Consider the following 25,976-nt stretch of genomic DNA (forward strand, 5'->3'; position numbering starts at 1 on the left):
GCAAATTAGTTTTAATTAGTTGTAAAACATAGTTTAACGCCAACATAGCGGCAACATAGTTTGCCAACGTGAAATAAATGAATACGCTCTCAAATGTGCCAAAAAAAAAAAAAAACGCTACCCGTACGCTCTACCCCGCCCGTACGCCCGTAAACAAAAAAAACAACGCTCTTCGCTTCCGCCCTTCGCTCTGACTGAATTGGGAGAAATAATGCGCATAAGAAATCGAGAAATTATTATTTTCTCCGGAAGAAATCGAATTACGTACCGTAATGGCGCACGCGCTGGGCTCAGCATCAGCTCGCTCTCACATCGGCCACGCCTACGCAATAACGCGTTCTGTGATTGGATGCCGGAAGTGCAGTCCTCACTGTCTGGAAGGTCGTATATCGCAGTTACGATGAATCGCAAATTAGTTTTTATTAGTTTTAAAACATAGTTTAACGGCAACATAGTTTGCAAACGTGAAATAAATGAATACGCTCTCAAATGTGCCATCCGAGGCAGAGTGTGTCCGCCACGTTCGGCACACGCGATAGCTCGCTGCTCTCTGATTGGTTGAATCGTTTTTTGGACATAGCTCGGTAAGTAATTGTCCGATTAATATGAAACCTTGAAAAGGCACATCCTCGGGTCCCCAGCAATATACCTGGCAAGTTTCAAGTATATCGGACCGGTAGTTGTCGAGAAACAGCGGTCACAGACATACAAACAAACAAACAAACGTACAAACAAACATACACACAGAGATTAGTGGAATTATAGATAGATGAATGGTCCCATGTGATGCCACATCGTATACTTATTGCATTTCCTGCATTACAGGATGATGTCATGATCTAAATGGAATTAAACCACAAGTTGGACTAAAGTTGTGTGGACCCGATTGGTTTTCCACAACACTTAATTCCATTTATATCTACCGACATGGCTGGCAACAAGACGCTGGCGGTTGCCGTATTCTGCGCCGACCCGCAAGCCCCAGATGGTGGCTTGCAACTGAAGCACTGGCTCAGAACATTGGAGAATCATTTTGAGGAGCCTGAGACCGCGCCGACGGCTGCCGCGAAGCTAGCAACGCTTCATTCAAAAATCGACTACAAGGTGTACAATTCCATCGCTCAATTCGCGACGTATGACCTCTCGATCGCGGAGCTCAAACGGCTGTACATAAAGGAAAAAAGCCCGGTGTATGCACGATATTTGCTGCTAACGCGACGTCAGCAACCCAACGAGGCAATGGACCACTATGCCCAGGAGCTCCGGCAGCTCTTGCTGGACAGCATCAAGGAGCCACGGACTCCCGCGCAGGCTCAGGATGATCTTCTTTTAGATGGCTTCATTGCAGGGGTCTCCTCCCAGGAACTAAGGCTCAAGCTCTTAGAGAAGACCGACCTGACCTTCGCTACGGCACTCGAGCAAGGGAAAGTATACACCGAAGCGCGGATGCAATCGAACACCTATGATCGCACGCGCCTCTTGGCGGGCACTACACTACACGCCCGGCCGGAGAGTGCTACCGCCGAGGACGCGGACCTGCTCGCGGAACTCTGGGATGCTCCGGAGGAAGACCCAGTCCTGACGGCTGCCGCTACGACCAGACCCAAGGCCTTACGCGGGGCCGCATGCTTTTTCTGTGGGGGGCCACGCCATGCCCGGCCCGTGTGTCCGGCACGAGACGCTATATGCCATTTGTGCTCGCAAAAGGGACATTACGCGAAAGTGTGCAGGAAAACGGCACGCGGCTCGCGGCTCATTGAATCGCGCGGTCGCGCGGTCGCGGCGACCTTGAATGGGCTCATTGCGGAGCCTGCGAGCCGAGCCCGAAACCCGGCGCCTTACCCGTCTTCGAAGGGGAGGGCCCCTCTCTGCGGGCCCCTGGGCACTCAGACGTCCTTGGCGGGCGTCACCGGACAGCCACCACAGTCTCATCCTCAATCGGGCACGAAGTACGTGTCCTTGACCAAACTCCGGGCCACGCCAGGGGCTTTGAAGCCTCGCCAAGCCCCAGCGGAACATTCTCCTCGTGTCGTCCACGAGCTAACGGTGGCCCTCACCCCGGAAAAGGCGATTTCGAATACTACGGAGGCCTTTTCCTGCCAAAAGTGTCAAAAGGCGTTTTCAAATACTACGGAGGCCTTTTCCCGTCAGAATTGTCAGATTTTGAATCGCGAAACACCGGAATGCTTGGGAAAGCCCTCTGATGGCATTAATGGATTCCCCATGGACAACGCATACTCCGGCCACGACCGCAAAACTGCTGCTGGCATAGGATCCACCCGCGAGGCTTGTCCGACCCATTCGGGGGGTTCAGTCCCACTCCCAGCAGCCTCGTCTGGCCTGGCTCAAGCCCTTATTCCCCTCATGGTCGAAGGCCATTGTGTTCGGGCCTTGGTGGATACAGGGTCTACAGATAGTTTTATCGACCAGCGACTTGTGCTCAGGCATGGATGGCAGATCTGGAGGTCTACGAGACGGATCTTCATGGCTTCCCAGGGGCTTCGACTCAGCACGAAGGGGGAATGCCGATTGAAACTCGTGCTAAAGGGACGGGTTTTTCCTGATGTACACCTTATGGTTTTACCCGCTTTATGTGCTGATATTCTGTTAGGACACGATTTTCTTAAGCTGCATGGACGTCTGGTAATGGAGTTTGGTGGGCCTGACACGCTTGTTGTGGGGGCGGACGACGCGCTTGCGGTGTGCGCCCTAGCGCAAATGGACATCCAGCCGCTTTCGCTGTTCCCCAATCTAACCTCCGACTGCACCCCTGTCGCGGTGAAATCACGGCGCTACTCTCGCGCAGACATGCAATTCATTGCGGACGAAACGGCTCAGCTCTTGAAAGACGGCATCATAGAACCTAGCAGGTCGCCGTGACACGCCCAGGTCTTGGTGGTGCGCAGCGAGGCCCACCGCAGACGCATGGTAATCGACTATTCCCAAACGATTAACCGCTTTACACAGCTGGATGCCTACCCCCTTCCGGGGATGGACGCGCTGGTGCAACAGGTGTCCCAGTATTCGGTCTATAGCACTCTCGATCTCCGTAGTGCGTACCACCAGATCCCTATCTCTAGGGCGGATCGTATCTATACCGCTTTTGAGTCGGGGCAGCGGTTGTACCAATTTACGCGATTGCCTTTTGGGGTAACGAACGGGGTCGCTTGTTTCCAGAGGGCCATGGATGACCTCATTGCGCGGGAGCACTTAACCGATGTTTTCGTCTACCTCGATAATCTTACGGTTTGTGGATATGACCAAGGGCACCATGATGCTAATCTGAAGCGCTTCCTTGAGGTCGCGCAGAGGTATCACTTAACTATGAACGAGGATAAGTGCCAATACTCCCTACGCACGATAGATCTTCTGGGGTACACCGTGACCCATGGCTCTGTCGCTCCGGATAAGGAGCGTCTGCGACCTTTGCTCGACATGGCCCCTCCCTGTGATCGGGCGTCCCTGAAGCGCGCCCTCGGGCTATTCGCCCATTACTCCAAATGGGTGCAAAATTTCTCCGCGAAACTTCGCCCCCTCGTGGCCTGCGACACCTTCCCACTGAGTCCGGCCGCATTGGCGGCCTTTCAAGGCCTTAAGGCCAACATCGCCTGAGCCGCCGTGGCGACAATCGACGAGAGCGGCTCTTTCATCCTCGAAAGTGACGCCTCGGATCAGGCCATCGCGGCGACCCTCTCCCAAGGGGGGCGTCCCGTGGCTTTCTTTTCACGGACTCCTACCACTGCTGAGCGGAGACACTCGTCCGTCGAAAAGGAAGCGTATGCGATCGTCGAGTCTATTCGGCGATGGCGCCCGTACTTACTCGGGCGGTGCTTCCAAATCATCACGGACCAGCAAAGCGTTGCGTTCATGTACGACACCTTACACGCCCAGCGCATTAAGAATGAGAAAATCACTCGCTGGCGTATCGAACTCGCCGACTTCTGTTACACCATCGAATATCGCCCGGGGAAGGATAACCGGGCCGCCGATGCCTTATCACGACCGGCTACATGCGCGGGTATCACCTCTTTGGAGGGCCTACGGGTGCTGCATGCCACTGCAGGCCATCCCGGCGTGACGCGTTTCGCTCATTTTGTGCGGCGTGGCAATCTCCCATACTCGATTGACGATATCCGCCGTATCTGTCGCGACTGCGCTATCTGCGCGGAAATCAAACCGCGTTTCTATAACCCTCCCATGGGGACTCTGGTTAAGGCTACGCGACCGTGGGAACGCTTGGCGATGGATTTCAAGGGCCCATTGCCGGTGTCGAGCAGCTCTCGCTATCTGCTCACTATCGTCGATGAGTACTCGCGATTCCCCTTTGCTTATACGTGTGCGGACATGACTGCTGCCACGGTGATGCGATGCTTACAGAACTTGTTCTCAATGTTCGGGTACCCGGCCTATGTCCATACCGACCGGGGTGCGGTCTTCTTGTCTCAGGAGGTGCGCGGCTATCTGCTCCAAAATAACATTGCTTCTAGTTACACCACGCCGTACAGACCCCAAGCTAATGGGCAGATCGAACGCTTCAACGGGATTATCTGGAGGGCCGTCATGCTCAACCTCCGGACCCTCGGCCGGGGCCTCGATAAATGGGCTTGGTCGCTACCTGCGGCGTTGAACTCGATCAGGGCTCTCCTGTGTACGGCAACCAACCAAACTCCCCACGAGCGACTTTTCCACCACCCCAGGAGCACGGGGTGTATACGGTCTTTGCCCAGTTGGCTCGCTGGGCCCGGGCCGGCCTACCTTAAACGGGCGGTTCGCGCGAGCAAGTACGACCCCCTAGTGGACAAAGTGCAGATTCTCCAGGCTAATCCTGAGCATGCTCGTGTGATGACGACTGATGGCCGTGAGACTACTGTCTCCGTCCGTCACCTTGCCCCTTGCGGGGTCGCCGACCTGAGTAGGGAATCGGACGGACCGACCGAACCCATCTATGAGACTATGGCCTCTCCCGACGCTCCCATCGCCGAAAGTCACCGGACTCTCCCCTCGCCGGGTCTACCTGGGCCCGACGACTTGGAGTTACCCCCTTCGTCACCCGACCCTGATGGCGCCTCCGACGCCGGGGACGGGGTCATTCCATGTCAAATCATCAAAGAATCTGCCGTCATCTCTCAGATTTTTGTAAAACTTTGGGAACCAATTGGGACCCATGAAAAACAGCTAGAACTCAAATATTTTTGCTAACAGCCTCTTAATTAGTGAGATACAGGTTAACGAACTTTGGACTAATTAGCGCGATGTCGCGAATTCAAATGGCCATATCTCTAAAAGTATAACACCTAGAGAGCTGGTTTTGGTGTCATTTTAAAGGTATTTTCATGCCCTATAAATTTGTCTGGGCAACATTTTCCTACCTCCAATCACAAAAAAGTTATCACCAAATATAAACTTCAATCGTGAATCCAAAAAAAATGTATCCTTCAAATTTCCTCAAATTCATCCCAGATGTACCTTATGATGTCAAGAAGCTTCCACATAAGTTTTGTGATGGGCACTCCAATAGTTTCTGAGATATGAGCAATAATGTACATGTACGTATGGCATATAGGTTCGAAAATCAGCATTTGTAATGTATTATACAATCATTCTAACCTAGCCATGACAGGGAACACAGGGAACAACCATCAATTGCTTTGAAGTATCATATACTTTCATTTTCAACTGGGCCTGAGGGGAATTCTCATCTGGGGAATTCCAACTGGGATTTCCCATGTGGGTAATTCGAGGTGATGCAACTTTCACAGTCTAAGATCCCCAGGGAAAGTCCAAGTTGGCTTAGTGTAATGCTTAGGCCTGCCACCAACAGAAATTGGCAGTTCACTTCTGAAGGAGCTGCAGAAAAATGACGACTGCCAAGGAAAAGTTCATCTTGAAGCAGAAATCCTGCTGCAATCCCTTTGGAGCTCATGAAAAACCAAAGTCGTCTGGCTTGAGAGCTGTTAGCCAAAAAGCCATAGCCGCTCATCCAAGCCTCAAACTGCAAAGTGCACAGAAAATCTGTACCCAGTGTCGTAAGAAACTGGCAAAAAGACAACCAGGTGTGGTAGAGACTCAGAGTGAAATACCATTACCAGTGACCAGCAGCGCTATTAGCAGTAGTGAGGACAATGATGGTGGAGGTGAATCACCAATACCAGGCAGTTCAGGGGAGTTTGAATTTCATTCTCCTGAAATGGAACTGAATACACTGAATGAGTCTTTGGGATTGATTGGAGAATCACCTATTCCAAAAAAGAGACTTGCTGCAGATAAATATGTGAAATCCAAAACCAAGAAAATCGGTGACACTGTGAAGAAAAAATTGGAAATCGCGACAGGATTGCCATCTAACAAACTCCAGGATGCAGGACAGGAGATGATAGAACAACTCAAGCACAAGTTTGAATCAACGACCAAGAAAAGTGAACAAGTGCAGGTGCTGCTGTTGCTGCATTGAAGAGGAAATTGAAAGCCTAAGTCAGGTTAGTGAACACTGTGTACTTGAACTCACTTATTGATTGTATAATACATTACAAATGCTGATTTTCGAACCTATATGCCATACGTACATGTACATTATTGCTCATATCTCAGAAACTATTGGGGTGCCCATCACAAAATTTATGTGGAAGCTTCTTGACATCATAAGGTACCTCTGGGATGAATTTGAGGAAATTTGAAGGATACATTTTTTGGGGATTCACAATTGAAGTTTATATTTTGTGACAACTTTTTTGTGGTTGGAGGTAGGAAAATGTTGCCCAGACAAATTCATAGGGCATGAAAATACCTTTAAAATGACACCAAAACCAGCTCTCTAGGTGTTATACTTTTAGAGATATGGCCATTTGAATTCGTGACGTCGCGCTAATTAGTCCAAAGTTCGTTAGTCTGTATCTCACTAATTAAGAGGCTGTTAGCAAAAATATTTGAGTTCTTGCCGTTTTTCATGGGTCCCAATTGGTTCCCAAAGTTTTACAAAAATCTGAGAGATGACGGCAGATTCTTTGATGATTTGACATGGAATGCCCCGGACACAGGGATACGTGATGCCGTACCCGGGGAATTTCGGACGCGTGCTGGCAGAGAAATTCGCCGCCCGGCCCGATACGGTTGGGTCGACTGATGTTCCGTACCCTGTTCGTGCTGACGCTCGCTCGCTTCTAGCCGCACCGCCGTATAATTCTGACGGGGGGGGAGAATGTAGTGAAATCGTATTCGTACTGAACCCGGGGGTGATGCTCGCTGCTCGTTGACACCGCTAGGGGCGTGACTATAAGACCCGCTGCTGCGGACAGTGCTCCGAGACTTCTCCTGTGACACGTTACATCTGGTAGACTCGCTAACGGTACGCCAGCATAGAATATCCAGCTTGCTTGCATTGAATGTTACTAGGGCATGCCCGTACTATATATATATCTAAAATTATATCCCCCCCCTCTATTTACATGAAATGGTTTGGTCCAGCGAACGGCTTGCGTGAACGGAAAGCGAACGGCTTGCGAGTCCGTAAGTCCGGAAGTGACGTCCTCATTTGACTGTCCGGAAGGTCGCATATCGCAGTTACGATGAATCGCAAATTAGTTTTAATTAGTTTTAAAACATAGTTTAACGGCAACATAGTTTGCCAACGTGAAATAAATGAATACGCTCTCAAATGTGCCGTCCGAGGCAGAGTCTGTTCGCCACGTTCGGCACACGTGATAGCTCGCTGCTCTCTGATTGGTTGAATCGTTTTTTGGACATAGCTCGGTAACTACTTCTCCGATTAATATGAAACCTTGAAAAGGCACATCCTCGGGTCCCCAGCAATATACCTGGCAAGCTTAAAGTATATCAGACCCGTGGTTGTCGAGAAACAGCGGTCACAGACATACAGACATACAGAGATTACTGGAATTATAGATAGACTAGGGCATGCCCGTACGTGGGTGCCCGTTCCTTGCCAAAAAAAAAAAAAAACGCTACCCGTACGCTCTACCCCGCCCGTACGCCCGTAAACAAAAAAAACAACGCTCTTCGCTTCCGCCCTTCGCTCTGGGAGAAATAATGCGCATAAGAAATCGAGAAATTATTATTTTCTCCGGAAGAAATCGAATTACGAACCGTAATGGCGCACGCGCTCGGCTCGGCTCGCAACAACACGTTCTGTGATTGGCTGCCGGAAGTGAAGTCTTCACTGTCCGGAAGGTCGCAAATCGCAGTTACGATGAATCGCAAATTAGTTTTAATTAGTTTTAAAACATAGTTTAATGCCAACATAGTTTGCCAACGTGAAATAAATGAATACGCTCTCAAATGTGCCGTCCGAGGCAGAGTCTGTTCGCCACGTTCGGCACACGTGATAGCTCGCTGCTCTCTGATTGGTTGAATCGTTTTTTGGACATAGCTCGGTAACTACTTGTCCGATTAATTTCAAACCTTGAAAAGGCACATCCTCGGGTCCCCAGCAATATACCTGGCAAGTTGCAAGTATATCGGACCCGTGGTTGTCGATAAACAGCGGTCACAGACAAACAAACACACACACAGACATACACACACACACACACACAGAGATTAGTGGAATTATAGATAGACTAGGGCATGCCCGTACGTGGGTGCCCGTTCCTTGCCAAAAAAAAAAAAAACCGCTACCCGTACGCTCTACCCCGCCCGTACGCCCGTAAACAAAAAAAACAACGCTCTTCGCTTCCGCCCTTCGCTCTGACTGAATTGGGAGAAATAATGCGCATAAGAAATCGAGAAATTATTATTTTCTCCGGAAGAAATCGAATTACGTACCGTAATGGCGCACGCACTGGGCTCAGCTCGCTCTCACATCGGCCACGCCTACGCAATAACGCGTTCTGTGATTGGCTGCCGGAAGTGCAGTCCTCACTGTCCGGAAGGTCGCAAATCGCAGTTACGATGAATCGCAAATTAGTTTTAATTAGTTTTAAAACATAGTTTAACGGCAACATAGTTTGCCGACGGGAAATAAATGAATACGCTCTCAAACGTGCCATCCGAGGCAGAGTCTGTTCGCCACGTTCGGCACACGTGATAGCTCGCTGCTCTCTGATTGGTTGAATCGTTTTTTGGACATAGCTCGGTAACTACTTCTGCGATTAATTTAAAACCTTGAAAAGGCACATCCTCGGGTCCCCAGCAATATACCTGGCAAGTTTCAAGTATATCGGACCGGTAGTTGTCGAGAAACAGCGGTCACAGACAAACATACATACAAACATACAAACATACAAACATACAAACATACAAACATACAAACATACAAACATACACACAGAGATTGCTGGAATTATAGATAGATGAATGGTCCCATGTGATGCCACATCGTATACTTATTGCATTTCCTGCATTACAGGATGATGTCATGATCTAAATGGAATTAAACCACAAGTTGGACTAAAGTTGTGTGGACCTGATTGGTTTTCCACAACAGTATCCATGGAAATCTCCATGCATGGCTTGCGGACTTCCTCTCTGGTCGTAGTCAACGTGTGGCCCTGAATGGATTTCTCTCATCTCCCCCTTCCTATTCAGGCTGGAGTTCCCCAAGGCAGTGTGCTGGGCCCTGTGCTTTTTCTGGTCTTTATCAATGATCTCTCCTTGGTGTTGCCTGGTGTTGGGCTAGCGGCTAGGGTGCCAGCTTAGGATCCAAGGATCCTGGGTTCGAATCCCAGTCGATCAGCTGAATTAACGCCAGGGGGGTTAACTCAGCCTGTCATCCTTCCGAGGTCGGCAAATTTGAGTACCAGTCCACTGGTAATTCCCTGCTTGTCGTAAAAAGGCGACAAACAGGGTTAGCGGCAGGAAGGGCATCCAGCCGTAAAACATTGCTTCAAAAAGGGGACAAAAAAACAACAACAACCACGGTCCCCAAAAAGGCCAACTCCCGCTTTGCGGGGAAAAATGGCCTCTAAAAGGTGGGTTTTTTTTTTTATCAATGATCTCTCCGACTCTCTGGAAAATCCTCTCTATCTCTGCTGATGACTCCACTCTCTGCCGCTCCATTCCTCTTCCCTCAGATCGGCAGTCTGCAGCCTCCTCACTCTCTGAAGACCTGGACAAAATCACATACTGGTCAAACAAGTGGAACATGTCTTTCAATCCTGACAAATCTCACACTCTTACTATGTCTCTCCGAAAAGATCGACTGGACAACCCTCCCATCTACTTTCTCAACAATCCTCTCCAAGAAGTTCTGTCGCTCAAGCTTTTGGGTCTCACTATCTGCCATGATCTTTCTTGGGAAAACCACATTTCCAAGCTGGCCTCCAAAGCCAGTCGCCGACTGGGCATCCTCCGTCGTGCGAAGTCCTTCCTAGGCACACCTGAGCTCCTCACCACATACAAGGCTTTCATCCGCAGCTCAATGGAATACTGTTCTCCCCTATGGGCTGGTGCTCCTGCCTCACACCTGGCTCGGCTTCACGCTGTTGAATCCAAAGCTTTCAGAATCATTGGAATCTCCCGCGATGAAGCTATCTCTGAGGGCCTTTCACTCACTCACCGCAGGCAGATAGGTGGTCTTTCTGTCTTCTACCGACTCCTCTCGGCCTTGCTCCCCCAGCTCTCTCTGTGCTCTGTCCCCCAAATATTCCTACAGGTTGCACAAGATCTGCCAGCCACCCTCTGATGGTGAAACTGCCGAAATCTCGGCTCTCTGCTCACCTTCACTCTTTCATTCCTCTTTTCTCCCGCCTCTGGAACAAACTCCCACACTCACTTCAATCACACTCCTCCCTCCAGGTCTTTAAAACAGCTGTTCACCACCATCTCTTATCTTCCCCCATCCAAAACCTTGATCTTTTCGACCCCCACTAATTCACCCCAGATCCACCTTGTTTGAATTTACAACTTCTTTCCTGGAAGTCCTGGCAGTGTCCATATGTTTTATACCTCTCCCACCCCCCCACCCCCCTTCCCATGCCTCCCCCCCCAAAGCCCTCTCCCTCCCACAGTTCTCTCGATGTCTCCATGTCTCTCGGTCCCTGCTCTCAAATGTTGTGTTTGTGTCCTTCCCCCTCTCTCCCCATCTTGTCTACCGCTCCCGATGTTATTTGTTTTATGTGTCTGCTTGTCTTTCTGTGTGATTAATGTTCACTCTTTCACGAGTCTCGATCTTGTATACAAAAAATATATATATACAAAAAAATACAACAACTCCCACAGTAAACCCTCCGTTACGGTCTGAGCCAGCACATCCATCACAGCTACAAATAGTAGTGGACTTAGTACCGACCCCTGATGCACTCCCACCTTCACCTCAAACTCACCACTGTTCCCGTCCTTCGTCCTTACAGCTGTGCGCGCTCTTTTGTACATTGCAATCACAACTCTGATCAACCATTCCTCCACTTCTAACTTCCTCAATGCCCATGTCAATACTTCGCGTGGAACCCTATCGAATGCTTTCTCCAGATCAACAAACCCAAGAAACAACTTCTTCCTCCTCTCCATGTACTTCTCCTGCAACTGCCTCACAATAAAGAGCGCGTCTGTCATTCCTCTTCCTGGCATAAATCCAAAACTGCATTTCATCGATCTTCACCTTCTTCCTTGTCCTCCTCTCCAACACCCTTTCCAATACCTTCATTCCATGCTCCAATAACTTTATCGCTAGGTACGAGCCACACTCCAGAGGGTCACCTTTCCCCTTGTATAGAGGGACGAGGGTACTCAGTTCCCAATCCACTGGAATGCGACCTTCTTTCACCACCAGATTACAGATCTCTGCCATTCTCATCACACCCCAACTTCCTGCTGCCTTCAACATATCTCCCACAGCTCCCGTCGGCCCTCCCGCTTTTCTACTCTTCATTGCTTTTATCGCTTCCTCAACTTCCTTCTCAGTTATCTTCTCTGCCGGTCCTAAAACTGGGAACTCTCTATGTTGCCATCCCATTCATTCTCTGTATTCAACAGCATTTCCATATATCTTTTCCATCTTCCTTTAATTCCATCTGGGTCCACAACGATTTGTCCCACTTCATCCTTCAAGCAACTCACCCCCATCACATCACACCTCTCTTTCGCTATCTGCTTTGCAATCCTGAATACCGCTCTCTGACCCTCTTCCAAATCCAAGCCTTCTCCGAACATTTTCCTACATGTCTCCTGCGCCTTTGCTACCTCTTTCTTTGCAGCCTTCTTGGCTGCCTTATAACTTTCATGCTCTGCTTTTTCTGCTCCTGTACCCTTCGCCTTCTGCCACTCCTTGAACTTCTTCCTCTTCTCGTCAATCCTCTTTCCAACTTCATCATCCCACCACCATGTTTCCGAGTGCCTCGGTGGTCCTTTTGTCCATCCACATACCTCACCAACGGCTCCCAACAGACTAGCTTTCATTGACATCCAACCACTTTCAAGCTCAACCACATCATCCTCTACCCTACTCAGCCTCTCTTTTAATGCCTCCCTTACTGTCACCTCTTTCAACCTCCACACCTTCATTCTCGGTTGGTACTTCACCCGCCGAGCTCTCCTCACACCTTTCACCCTTACGTCGCAGACAACCAAGTGGTGCTGTGAGACAGCCTCCTCCCCCAGGATCACCTTTGTGTCCCGGAGGTGCCCCCTATCTCGCCTACGCACCATCAGGTAGTCAACGGTTGTCGTCTACCCACCTGACGTGTATGTAACAAGCTTATTATAGTCTTTCTGGAACTGAGTATTACAAATCAACAAATCAGCTCCATCAGCAAACTCCAAAATCCTTTCACCTTCTCCATTTCTCACACCATATCCGTAACCCCCATGAACTCCCTCAAAACCATCCATACTCCTTCCCACATGTCCATTTAGGTCTCCTCCTACCACAACAACTTCCTCATCTTTCACATTTTCCATCAGCTTCTCTATCGCACACCAGAACTTGTCCTTCTCTTCATCGCTTCGACCAACCTGCAGAGCATATCCCGAGATGACGTTCACCAAGAGCTTTCCAATCATCATTTTCACCATCATCAACCGATCACTCACTCTAATCACACTCACCACACTGTCTACAAACTCCTCAGAAAACAGGACACCAACACCATGCACGCCCTCTGGGCACCCTTGCCGCACAAACTTGTATTTCTGTCCCTGCCTACCCTTCACCATTCTCACACCACTTCCCTTCCATCTCGTCTGTTGCACACAACATATGTCCACTCTTCTTCTGATCAATACTTCCACCTCTTCTCCTGATCTCCCTGTCACTGTCCCTACATTCCATGTCCCAATCCTCAGAAACCGATCTCCACTTCGGGCTGTACCCTGCCCATATGTACTTGTAATTGTCATGGTTCTCTTTTTGAGGAAATGTTTTTATGGCCGGATGCCCTTCCTGATGCCAACCCTCTTAGTCGCCTCATTACGACACACAGGGATACGGTGTACCTATTCTAACTAGGGTACACACCGTACACACCGGTCCAAGTCAATTCATGTAAAAGCACAAGGATGGCCGAGTCATCCTCCCAAATACATTACACATACAAGCTCCTCCACAAGCTTAATATCACCATTGATAACAAAGAGAAGGTTCGTTTACACTGCACGTTAAGTAGCTAAAGATGGCCAGGCGTACAGAATGTAAACGCAACACTTTCGAAGGTGAGATCCTCAGTGAACAGAAGCACTCGGAGCCCTCAAGCACGTCGTGCAAACGAGCCTCAGCAAGCAGGAAAGGAAGCCTCAAGCACGTCGTGCAAACGAGCCTCAGGAAGCAGGAAAGGAGGGCTCAAGCACGTCGTGCAAACGAGCCTCAGGAAGCAGGAAAGGATGCCTCAAGCACGTCGTGCAAAACGAGCCTCAGGAAGCAGGAAAGGAGGCCTGAGCACGTCGTGCAAAACGAGCCTCAGGAAGCAGGAAAGGAGGCCTCAAGCACGTCGTGCAAACGAGCCTCAGGACGCAGGAAAGGAGGCCTGAGCACGTCGTGCAAAACGAGCCTCAGGAAGCAGGAAAGGAGGCCTCAAGCACGTCGTGCAAACGAGCCTCAGGAAGCAGGAAAGGAGGCCTGAGCACGTCGTGCAAAACGAGCCTCAGGAAGCAGGAAAGGAGGCCTCAAGCACGTCGTGCAAACGAGCCTCAGGACGCAGGAAAGGAGGCCTCAAGCACGTCGTGCAAATCCACCCAAGGGCTCATGAATGAATGAATGAATTGTGCACGAATTGTTGCTATCGCACTGCTAGTTTAGGATGTAGTTCATTAGCACGACTCATTGATACGATTAAACATCTTTGATCAGCATTGTACAAATACAGATTTAACCTGCAGTGTTAAAAATATTAATCTCTTTACACACATCGCACTTGCTTTTGCAATACGGTGAACAGGTTATGATCTGAACAGGTTATGATCTGAACAGGTTATGATCTGAACAGGTTATGATCTGAACAGGTTATGATCGTGACAAGGTTGAACTTTGATGCGAAATATTTTCTAAAGGCTAAACCAAGACACTTGCATACCAAACCGCCAAAACAAAGTTTGGAAAGGTTAATCCATCAAATAGAAAAAACAAACGCTTTACCTTTATCTAGGCGTTTCCTTCTTTTGAAGTACTGGATCAGAATGAAGCCAGGTAAGACGATTGAACTGTAGCCGACAAAGTTGAAAATGAGGCGAACGAGCCAGAAATCTGACCACAGAAGTGCCACTTCCTGAGCTGCCACGGAGTTACTGAGCGAGACGCACACGAGAGAGCGACAGACAGAGAGCATCAGCCATCACTCGATGCTTTATGCACAAATCATTAAACAAGGGTTATTCACACAATACACCAGTGCACGTAAAACATGGCAGTATGTGCGAGATGAAAATTATATATAGGTACTAGCGGGACTACCAACCTCCGGGTGCGCATGCATACCCATCATACCCAATGTGCTGCAACATGAGATATGGCAAGATGATTTGTAATATAGGTGGCACCCAAAATATGTGTAATATGTACCAGCCTGGTGTTGGCTTAGCGGTTAGGGTGCCGGCTTGGGATCCTAGGATCCTGGGTTCGAATCCCGGTCGATCGCTGAATTAACGCCAGGGGGGTTGACTCAGCCTGTCATCCTTCCGAGGTCCGCAGTGGACATCAATTTCCTAAATTACCTTAATGATTTTGAAGACCTGGAGGAGTTCAGCCCATTTTCTCTTAAAGTCTATTGCACACAACTGCAATGCCACCTGCCATATCATTATCCCCACGCTTTAATAAAAAAATTTTAACAAAAACAGCGACACAGACAGCATGAAGCCGAGCTCGGAGTGAGGCAGGAGCACCAGCCAAGAGGGGAGAGCAGTATTCCATCAAGGTGTGGATGAAAGCTTTGTATGTGGATAAGGACTCAGGTGTGCCAAGGAAGGACTTTGCACGACGGAGGATGCCCAGTCGGCGACTGGATTTGGAGGCCAGCTTGGAAATGTGGTTTTCCCAAGAAAGATCATGGCAGATAGTGAGACCCAAAAGCTTGAAAGCCAGAACTTCTTTGAGAGGATTGTTGAGAAAGTAGATGGGAGGGTTTTCCACACTGTCTTTACGGAGAGACAAAGTGAGCGTGTGAGATTTGTCAGCATTGAAAGACATGTTCCATTTGTTTGCCCAGTCTGATTTTGTCCAGGTCTGCAGAGAGTGAGGAGGCTGCAGACTGCCGATCTGAGGGATGAGGAATGGAGCGGCAGAGAGTGGAGTCATCAGCAAAGAGATAGAGAGGATTTTCCAGAGAGCCGAGAGATCATTGATGAAGACCAGAAAAAGCACAGGGCCCAGAACACTGCCTTGGGGAACTCCAGATGAGAGAATTCCATTGAGAGCCACACGTTGACTACAACAGGAAAGGAAGTCCGCAAGCCATGACTGCAGATTGCCTTGGATACCATATGAGGAGAGTTTGGTGAGCAGTGTGGGGTGCCATACCGTATCGAAAGCTCGAGACATGTCAAGGGAGACAGCTCTGATTTCCTGTCTGGCGTTGAGGACCTCCATCCAATGTTGGGAAAGCAGAAGCAGCATGTCCAGGGTAGAGTGACCTGGTCCGAACCCAAATTGAGATCAAGCCATTGGAGAACATGGAGAAGTTAATTCCACGTGGCACGGAGGCAAGTTCTGGCAAACACTCAATCTGCTGGAATATATTAAGTGTTGAATATTTTAAACAGCTCCGTTACGAACCTTATACCTTGTATTAAAATTTTAAATAAATAAAAAACGTGTCCAATGTCACGTGCTGAGCACCGAGTCTGCTTGTCCTCTGTTGGGCTCAATCCATGTCGATCCTCTTCCTTCTTTCACGTAGGGCACCACACCAAGTTACATTATTCGACGTTACATGTACATACGTACCATAGTTTGGTGAAGTTAGAGTAGCCCAAGGTGAATGATAAATAAAGATTAATGATCACACGGGGTCTCCCACGGAGAGTAGGCGAGTCATCACCGGCACTCTGGATTTATTTACTTATTTTTACAAAGTCCTGCATAGACTGCGGGTTAGCAGGTGTTCCCCACTCCCACCCCACTCGGTTCTTGAGCGACCTGTGCCTGAAGCCATGACGTTGGAGACCTACGAGTGAGAGACAGCATTAGCAGATGACGTACAAAACAAACACCACCGACGTCATGATGTCATCGCGAGGGTTCAACGTATTCCGAATGGGTGGACAGCGCTCCGGGGAGGCCGGGATGTTACTGCTCACACTCATCGTCGTGATTCGAGGGGACGGGACCGAGAGACCCGTGCGCACAGACCGGACGTGTCGAGCAGCTGGAAGATAAAGCTGCAACCTCGACTACCTTCCAAACCTTCCACGTGTCACATATCTCGGACGAATTACCTCACATATCTCGGACGAATTACCTCACACATCTCGGACGAATTACCTCACATATCTCGGACGAATTACCTCACATATCTCGGACGAATTACCTCACATATCTCGGACGAATTACCTCACATATCTCGGACGAATTACCTCACATATCTCGGACGAATTACCTCACATATCTCGTACGAATTACCTCACATATCTCGTACGAATTACCTCACATATCTCGTACGAATTACCTCACATATCTCGTACGCAGGTGGTCTTCAAAACAGTCAAACCCCAGTCGTCCCGCATGATTAATGATTATTTAAATAGATGGTAAATTAAACTGCTTACGTGTTCTCCACACACAGTGCGTCACAAGCTCGATAAAGGCGTCCGATACCCAACGGTGTAGTGCGTACGTCACCCACCTGTCCAGCGGCAGGAGGCCCATGCTGCCCGGGTGACCACCGAGACCGTTCCTGAGCTCGGGACCGGGCGCGCGCGCGCGCACACACACTCCGAACTGAGGAAACGCCGCCTCGCGCCACCGCTCGACCTCTAACCCCTCCCACCACTTCCGGTCCCGCCCCTTCAACGTCACCATCGTTCCTGCGCTTTTGTTTTTCATTTTTGACAGAGCTCGCCATTCACAAAAGGTGAAGACCACTCCGGCTGAGACAACACAATAAAATAAAGGAAAAAGGAAGAAGAAGAAGAAGAAGCAATTTGGTAGGACACTGACAAGGAGTTCCAAAGTAGAGCAGCACGAGTAAAGGAGCAGTGGAAGAGTATGAAAGAGTTGGTCCGATAGTGGGGCAACTTAGCATAACAATTGTGCATTTTGCGAGGAAAGCACCAAATTTGGCACACTAGTAGACTATCATATTATGAAAAGATCTGGATATTGCCTATTGGGCCATCTCAGATTCAGAGATTTGATTTTTGCAAGATTTCGATTCGATTGGGATCGAAGAGAACACCTTCTTCGTCTTCTGTACAGTGAAGTTGCCAGCCCTGAATTCTCTGGCTACATCTGGGTGCTTCATTGGGAGTGCAACCATGTCCCTCAGGTGAACAGGGACCCACCTGGCATAGTGCGTGTGGTCTAAGGCATGGAACCATGGGACCAGTTCCGTCAGGGCATCAAGGTACATCGTGAATGAAGCCTGCCGCAGTGCCGCAGAGAACGCACGTAGACCAGTACCAACATCTCCAGTTCCAGCACAGTTGCCCAGTACTGAAAGTTGGGAATGTCTTCTCCTCTCTGGTGACACCAGTCTTCGAACTCAGGCAGGTCTTCTGCATCATCGGCATATGTCATACAGTGGCGTTCATACGCACGGTGTTGCAGGATGTGCAGTGCCGCTGCAGTGATTTGATGAGCTCTTCTTGTGCGGGTGACGTGGGCAGCTCGCAGGAAGGAGTCGGCCGTCCTCGGCGTTGCAATCTCAGCTTGCAAATCTGCAAAATCTGCAAATCTTGCAAAAATAAAATCTCTGTATCTGAGATGGCCCAATATCCAGATCTTTTCATAATATGATAGTCTACTCGTGTGCCAAATTTGGTGCTGTCCTCACAAAATGCACAATTGTTATGCTATATTTAGCTTAGCTGCCGGACTACGACGGATACATTTAAATATACAGTATAAACAAAAACGTCACTCGGTAGACAAGCATACCTCCGCCAAGTATGAACAGATTACGTTTTGTATCCCACTGATAGGCCCGGTCTGGATTCGGACCTGAACCAAAATGTAATCGCTCTTTGTTCACAACTTTTTGACATGTCCTGCTGTACCTGCGGTGGCTCCGCTCACCTCACCACAGGTCGCTACAGAGGCACAGGCATGTTTAAACTGAGGATAATGACGTGGCTAAACTTGAGCTTTGGTGTTGTCATGATTTACACCAATTTGAGCTTTTTTGCTCAAATTTGAGCTTGAGCTCCCACTGCCCCCTTCCCACGCCCCCCCCCCCCCCCCCCCAAAGCCCTCGCCCTCTCTCAGATCTCTCGATGTCTCCATGTCTCTCGGTCCCTGCTTTCAAATGTTGTGTTTGTGTCCTTCCCCCTCTCTCCCCATCTTGTCTACCGCTCCCTATGTTATATGTTTTATGTGTCGGTTTGTCTTTCTGTGTGATTAAATGTTCGCTCTTTCACGAGCCTCGATATTGTATACAAAAAAAAAAAAACAAAAAAAAAAAAATCATAATACAAACATTTATTTTGTACAAATTTATTTGTAATATTAGTGATATCATTTTTTGTATTTTATTTGTAATCAAAAAAGGTCCAAGTGGTGTAAAGCTCTAAACGGTCAAGGGTCCAAGCTGGTCTAATGGGTCTAAAGTGTCTTGCAGGTCTTTGGGCTCTTAATGGTCTTTTGAGTCTTTCGGGTGTTCGAGGTCTTTTGGGCCCGCTGTGTCTTTGGGGTATTTTGGGACATCTGGGTCTTAAAGCGTCTTCAAATGTCTAATGGGTTTCAGCAGTCGAAATGGTCGAAAGGTATATTCCAACAGTACGTAATTAATAGACAGGATGCAACCGACATTCAAACAGTACGTAATTAATAGATGTATAGTCGCACGGCCTCATTGCTCGGCTTGACGGACCGTGTTTTTCGGTTTTATATATATTTGAAGACGTTTTGGTCACAAATACACAAACATACATACATAACCATATACTGTCGTGGCCAAAAATAGTCACCCTTGCACTTTTTTCAAATAATGCACCATTTCTTCCAGAAAATTGTTGAAATAAAAAATCTTTTGGTATCCACATATGTATTTATTTGATTTGCAGTGGGACAAAACAACAAAAAAGCAGAAAAAAATTACTAAATCTTAGCTTATTCCACACAGAAATCCTAAAATGGCCCAGACAATATTGTCATGTGCCTGCCCTCTGGTGAACACCGCAGGGAGACACAGATGACCAAATGAGCTTTAATTCCGAGGCATTTAATTCAATGGCGGACCTTCGTTATACACGCAAGGAGCAAGTCGGGGAGAAGCCGTGAGCGCTTAACCACCCGACGTCCTCGACCCTGCAATAAATCAACTCAAACTGACACGGAATTAAAATGTACAAAAATACCGACTTTATTAAAGAAAATGCCGATCACAAAAGAATGCACGATAAAACTATGATTCCTAAATGGAGCACTCCCATACAGACTCGAATACAAACAAAGGGAAATATAACGGAAAATAAATACGTGTTTGTGTGGCACTTAGCTCTGAGCAGCTCTTGAACCTCGTCAGGAATCGTCAAAAATCATCCGAGGCCTCTAACATCCTTGCGTGCGAAAACCGCATGCTGCACTCCGTGGGCACGAACTAGGCCTCGCCGCGTGCTCCGCTCACGCCTGGCTTCATGCGCAAAGCTAACAGGCCGCACCCGTCCACTCGTCTCTGCTCGGGAAACTGCAGTTCTCGGTCCGCAGTTCCTCCTCCTGACGTGAAGATGTAGGACACGACCGTTCATGATGAATCTTCCTTGTGCAAGAGCAATAAGCAACCATTCGCTATGGGATCCAGAAAGAGAAGAAGAAAATTTCGGCCGAGCGTTCCTTTATAGTCAAGGCTCTGACGTCATCTCACGACCTCTCCGTCTACGCTCCTATCAGCGAGTTCCATCTTACCAGTCCTTGTGCCAATCAAATCCCAGACCAACCACTGCTCGTTGGGGCGTGGCTCCATGGCCCAGCCTGATTGAGGTGGTGATGTAGCGGCTGCGGCAGCAGTGGTAGTGGTCGATGCCTGGTTTTCGGTTGGTTTTTATTTAGCGTTATTTATTATGGTGTCGATTGCTTGGATTGGCTATGGTGTGTAGTACGGTGTCATAAGGAACACAGGAAAAGAATCCAGAGGCATTACATACAGGGGATTAATTTACCCATAATCCCTCGCTAATTAACATACCCCACCCCTCTCATGGGGACGAAGATACAAGCTTACCCTACATACCGGCTACACAAATTTCCAACTTATTACATGGGGTTTATTTTTCTTCACGACATTCGGAGCACACTACATATGCATTCTACCTGGACTAAGGTATTGCCTACCCCCCTACAAACGTAACAATATAATTGGCACCTTTTAGAAGTTGTTAGAAATAATTAGATTTCAAGCAGGTGATTCTCCTTTACTTTGAGATGGAACTCACCTGTGGTGAATTGCAGGTGCCTGCAATATAAAAAACACTCATTCAACCAGTTTGAATAGAGAAAAGGAGTCATTCTGCTGTTTTGTGTCACTGTGTGTACCACAATGAGCATGGATAAAAGAAAGGAAAAAAAATAGAGAATTGTCTGAGGTCAGCCACAAGATTGTAGCCAAGCATGGACAATCTCAAGGTTACAAGTCCATCTCCAGAGACCTTGATGTTCCTGTGTTATCAGGAAGCGTAAGGCCCATGGCACTGCAGCCAACCTCCCTGGACATGGCCGCAAGAGAAAACTTGATGGAAGATTGCAGCGAAGGATTGTTTGAATGGTGGAGAAAGCACCTCGATCAACTGCCAAACAGATTCAAGCTGACCTTCAGACACAAGGTATGACAGTGTCAACTCACACCATCCGTCGCCAACTCGATGAAAGGGGGTTCTATGGTAGGAGATTCAGGAGGACCCCACTGCTGCTGAGAGAGAGACGTAAGAAATCCCAACTGGAGTTTGCCAAAACACACCTGAACAAGCCAAAATCTTTCTGTGGACAGATGAGACCAAATTAGAGCTTTTTGGTAAAGCACATCATCTCTATGTTTACAGAAAACAAAATGAAGCCTTTAAAGAAAAGAACAACTTCCTTACGGTTAAACATGGAGGAGGTTCAGTGATATTTTGGGGTTGTTATGCTGCCTCTGGCACTGGGTGCCCTGAATATGTGCATGGCATCATGAAATCAGGAGATTACCAAGGCATTTTGGAGCACAATGTTCAACCCAGTGTCGGAAAGCTGGGTCTCCGTCGATGGTCATGGGTCTTCCAGCAGGACAATGACCCCAAACACACTTCAAAAATAACCAAGGAATGGTTCAAGACAAAACGCTGGACTGTTCTGAAGTGGCCAGCAATGAGTCCAGATCTAAAGCCTATTGAACACCTGTGGGGAGATCTGAAAACAGCAGTTGGGAGAAGGCACCCTTCAAATCTGGGAGAACTGGATCAGTTTGCACAAGGAGAGTGGGCCAATCTGCCATTAGAGAGGTGTAGGAAGCTCATTCATGGCTATAGGAAGCTCTTGTCTGCAGTTATTTTGTCCAAAGGCTGTGCTACCAAATATTAAGTCTTAGTGGGGGGCCGTGCATGGGTAGTTTTTTCTTTTCATTTCAAATTGATGCAAAAGTTTCGTTTTCAGTACCAATTTGAAGGTAAGGGCCTATAGAACAATTTTGGTTCGAGTGTCAAGCACTCTGAGCAGCTCTTGAACCTCGTCAGGAATCGTGAAAAATCATCCGAGGCCTCTAACGTCCTTGCGTGCGAAAACCGCATGCTGCACTCCATGGGCACGAACTAGGCCTCGCCGCGTGCTCCGCTCACTCCTGGCTCCGTGCGCAAAGCGAACAGGCCGCACCGGTCCACTCGTCTCTGCTCGGGAAACTGCAGTTCTCGGTCTGCAGTACCTCCTCCTGACGATGAAGATGTCGGAACACGACCGTTCATGATGAATCTTCCTTGTGCAACGTTCATGATGAATCTTCCTAACCCTAACAACTCGGTGTCAAGCACCAAAAATGGTGCTTCTGGGGGCGTGGGGGGTTCCCGACCCCCCACCGGCCTATGCGAAATATGGAAAATGTTATAACTTTTGATTGGATGATCCGATCTGAACATATGAGGTATGTATGGATGCAGGATCAGGAGTAGCAACTTGTATTTCAAGCATTGTGCCCATAGAAGTAATAATTTTGCCGGTATCGGCGCATATCCACAAAGAAAGACCAAGGGTCATAGGCCCGGTAAGCTGAAACATGTTTTAAAAAATAAACTGGACAATTATATTCGGACCCAATGATATAGTGACATTTTTATTTATCTTTTAACTGTGCTACAATATGGTGGTGAGTAACTGCTTAGACAATTGCTTGAATAACTCCTTGAACAACAACAACAACATGCATTTTAAGGCCATTTTCCCTGCTAGAGCGGGGGTTAGCCTTGCGGTCCCCATGACAATCTTCTCCATTTTGCCGCTATTTTCTGCATCTCTCCTTGTTAACTCCCTTGCCCGCATTTCTTCTTCCACCATCTTTAGCCAAGTCTTTCTTGATCTTCCCCGTCCTCTACTTCCTTCTACATTCATTTCTATCACTCTTCTCAACCAGTCACTTTCATCCTTCCTCAACACATGACCAAACAATCTCAACCTGTTCCTCTTCACAGCATCAATCACAGGCTCTATTCCCATCATCTTTCGCAATTCATCATTTGTCTTCCTCTCTCTCAACGATACTCCGCACATCCACCGAACCATTCGCATTTCCACCCTTTCCAGCCTTCGCTGCTGCTCTACGTTCATTACCCATGTCTCGCTCCCATAAATGATAACACTTCTCAAACATGCAGCATACACCTTTCCCTTCAGCTTCAACGACACTCCCCTCCTCATCAGCACGCCACTCAGTTCCCAAAACTTCTTCCATGCACATCTCACTCTTGCAACCGTTGCCGAGTCTGATCCACCTTCTCCATTCAGCATGTCTCCAAGGTAGCAAAATGTTTTCACATCTTCCAGCTTCATGCCGTCTCTAAGATCCAACTCAACATTTCCTCCATCTGCAGCTCCCTCTGTGCACACCTTACATTTGAATGTCGCTGCCACACTGGTTAATGACCCTCTCAGACCAGTACATTTGTGATGAACCCACTCAGCGCACATTGTACATTGAATGGAGTTCACTCCGACACCCTTGCTGCACACAGCACATGGCCACTTCCCAGTTCTTTCCACCTCACCACATGCTTTAACACTTGCCATCACCTTCGTCTTTCCTATATTCACCTTCAGACATTTTGTCTCCATACATTCCTTCCACGTGTTCATCTTTTCCTCCAGTCCATCCATACTTTCCGCAATCAACACCAGATCATCTGCATACAACAACTCCCACGGTAAACCCTCCTTTACGTTCTGAGCCAGCACCTCCATCACAGCTACAAATAGTAGTGGACTTAGTACTGACCCCTGATGCACTCCCACCTTCACCTCAAACTCACCAATGTTCCCGTCCTTCGTCCTTACAGCTGTGCGCTCTTTTGTACATTGCCATCACTACTCGGATCAACCATTCCTCCACTCCTAATTTCCTCAATGCCCATGTCAATACTTCATGTGGAACCCGATCGAATGCTTTCTCCAGATCAACAAACCCAAGAAACAACTTCTTCCTCTTCTCCATGTACTTCTCCTGCAACTGCCTCACAATAAAGAGCGCGTCTGTCGTTCCTCTTCCTGGCATAAATCCAAACTGCATTTCGTCGATCTTCACCTTCTTCCTTATCCTCCTCTCCAACACCCTTTCCAATACCTTCATTCCATGCTCCAATAACTTTATCGCTCGGTACGAGCCACACTCCAGAGGGTCACCTTTCCCCTTGTATGGAGGGACGAGGGCACTCAGTTCCCAATCCACTGGAATGCGGCCTTCTTTCACCACCAGCTTACAGATCTCTGTCATTCTCTTCACACCCCAACTTCCTGCTGCCTTCAACATATCTCCCACAACTCCCGTCGGCCCTCCCGCTTTTCTACTCTTCATTGCTTTTATCACTTCCTCAACTTCCTTCTCAGTTATCTTCTCTGCCGGTCCTAAAACTGGGTTACTCTTTATGTTGCCATCCCATTCATTCTCTGTATTCAACAGCATTTCCATATATCTTTTCCATCTTCCTTTAATTCCATCTGGGTCGACAACGATTTGTCCCACTTCATCCTTCAAGCAACTCCCCCTATCACATCACACCTCTCTTTCGCTATCTGCTTTGCAATCCTGAATACGGCTCTCTGACCCTCTTCCAAATCCAAGCGTTCTCCGAACATTTTCCTACATGCCTCCTGCGCCTTTGCTACCTCTTTCTTTGCAGCCTTCTTGGCTGCCTTATAACTTTCATGCTCTGCTTTTTCTGCTCCCGTACCCTTCGCCTTCTGCCACTCCTTGAACTTCTTCCTCTTCTCGTCAATCCTCTTTCCAACTTCCTCATCCCACCACCATGTTTCCGAGTGCCTCGGTGGTCCTTTTGTCCATCCACATACCTCACCAATGGCTCCCAACAGACCATCTTTCATTGACATCCAACCACGTTCAAGCTCAACCACATCAACCTCTACCCTACTCAGCCTCTCTTTTAATGCCGCCCTTACTGTCACCTCTTTCAACCTCCACACCTTCATTCTCGGTTGGTACTTCACCCGCCGAGCTCTCCTCGCACCTTTCACCCTTATGTCGCAGACAACCAAGTGGTGCTGTGAAACAGCCTCCTCCCCGGAGATCACCTTTGTGTCCCGGAGGTGCCCCCTATCTCACCTACGCACCATCAGGTAGTCAATGGTATCAGTCACCATCAGAATAACTCCATGAACAATAGTTTTAATAAGAAAGTGGCTAACAAATCGACCATAATATACATGTCAGTATTGGAAATTGTTCTGGTCCAGCTACTTCTCGCACTTGCATTTGCACAGACGTGTGCACTTCAACTTTGTCCTCATGTACTTGCACAGAGCGCAGGTACTTGTGCAAGTGCACTTCACATCCAGGTGGAATACATCCTTGGCGAGGGCCAGCGAGGTCCAAACGGGAAGCAGCTTGCCGTCCTCTTCCTTCCACCCATGATTAGTGGGGTTGTTGACGGGCATCATCGACCTTTGGGCTGTTGTCCAGATGCTCGCTTGGAAGACACTCCTTTTGAGATGTTGATCCAAAGCATCACTCATTGGGGGAATTTTCTCCACGTCCCTCGTCTTCTGTGAGAACACCCTCATTCGGACGAGGTCAACGTCATTGTCCTCGTTTGACTCATTGGAGTACAGCCGACAGACAAAGTTCGTTGCCACTTCTTTCAGCCTTGGCGATGTTTGGAATGGAGTGTCGACGATAATCTTCAGAGGACATTACATGAAAACGTGTGGTGGGAGGAGTGTTTGCAGTGGGGGTGGTGGTTGCAGTGTGAGTGGT

The 25,976-nt window shown here is 48.3% G+C and overlaps 1 protein-coding gene across 2 annotated transcripts in view; it reads right to left on the bottom strand.

Annotated features, from left to right (window-relative positions):
* SLC35B2 (solute carrier family 35 member B2) overlaps positions 1-17,364 on the bottom strand; it is a 44,784-nt gene extending 27,420 nt beyond the window's left edge. The window contains exons 1-2 of one of the 2 annotated variants that reach the window (XM_068128203.2): positions 17,223-17,358; positions 14,519-14,667 (exon numbers count right to left, since the gene is read on the bottom strand). In XM_068128203.2, coding sequence (XP_067984304.2) covers positions 14,519-14,667; positions 17,223-17,245 — 172 coding nt within the window. In that variant the 5' untranslated portion in view covers positions 17,246-17,358. Of the gene's footprint in view, positions 1-14,518; positions 14,668-17,222 lie in introns of both variants that reach the window. The other variant, XM_068128206.2, reaches the window with a different exon arrangement.
* Between the last annotated feature and the right edge of the window lie 8,612 nt (positions 17,365-25,976).

The sequence above is a fragment of the Myxine glutinosa genome, chromosome 9 (assembly GCF_964187855.1).
Source record: "Myxine glutinosa chromosome 9, kmMyxGlut1.1, whole genome shotgun sequence".
Classification (NCBI taxonomy): Eukaryota; Metazoa; Chordata; class Myxini; order Myxiniformes; family Myxinidae; genus Myxine; species Myxine glutinosa.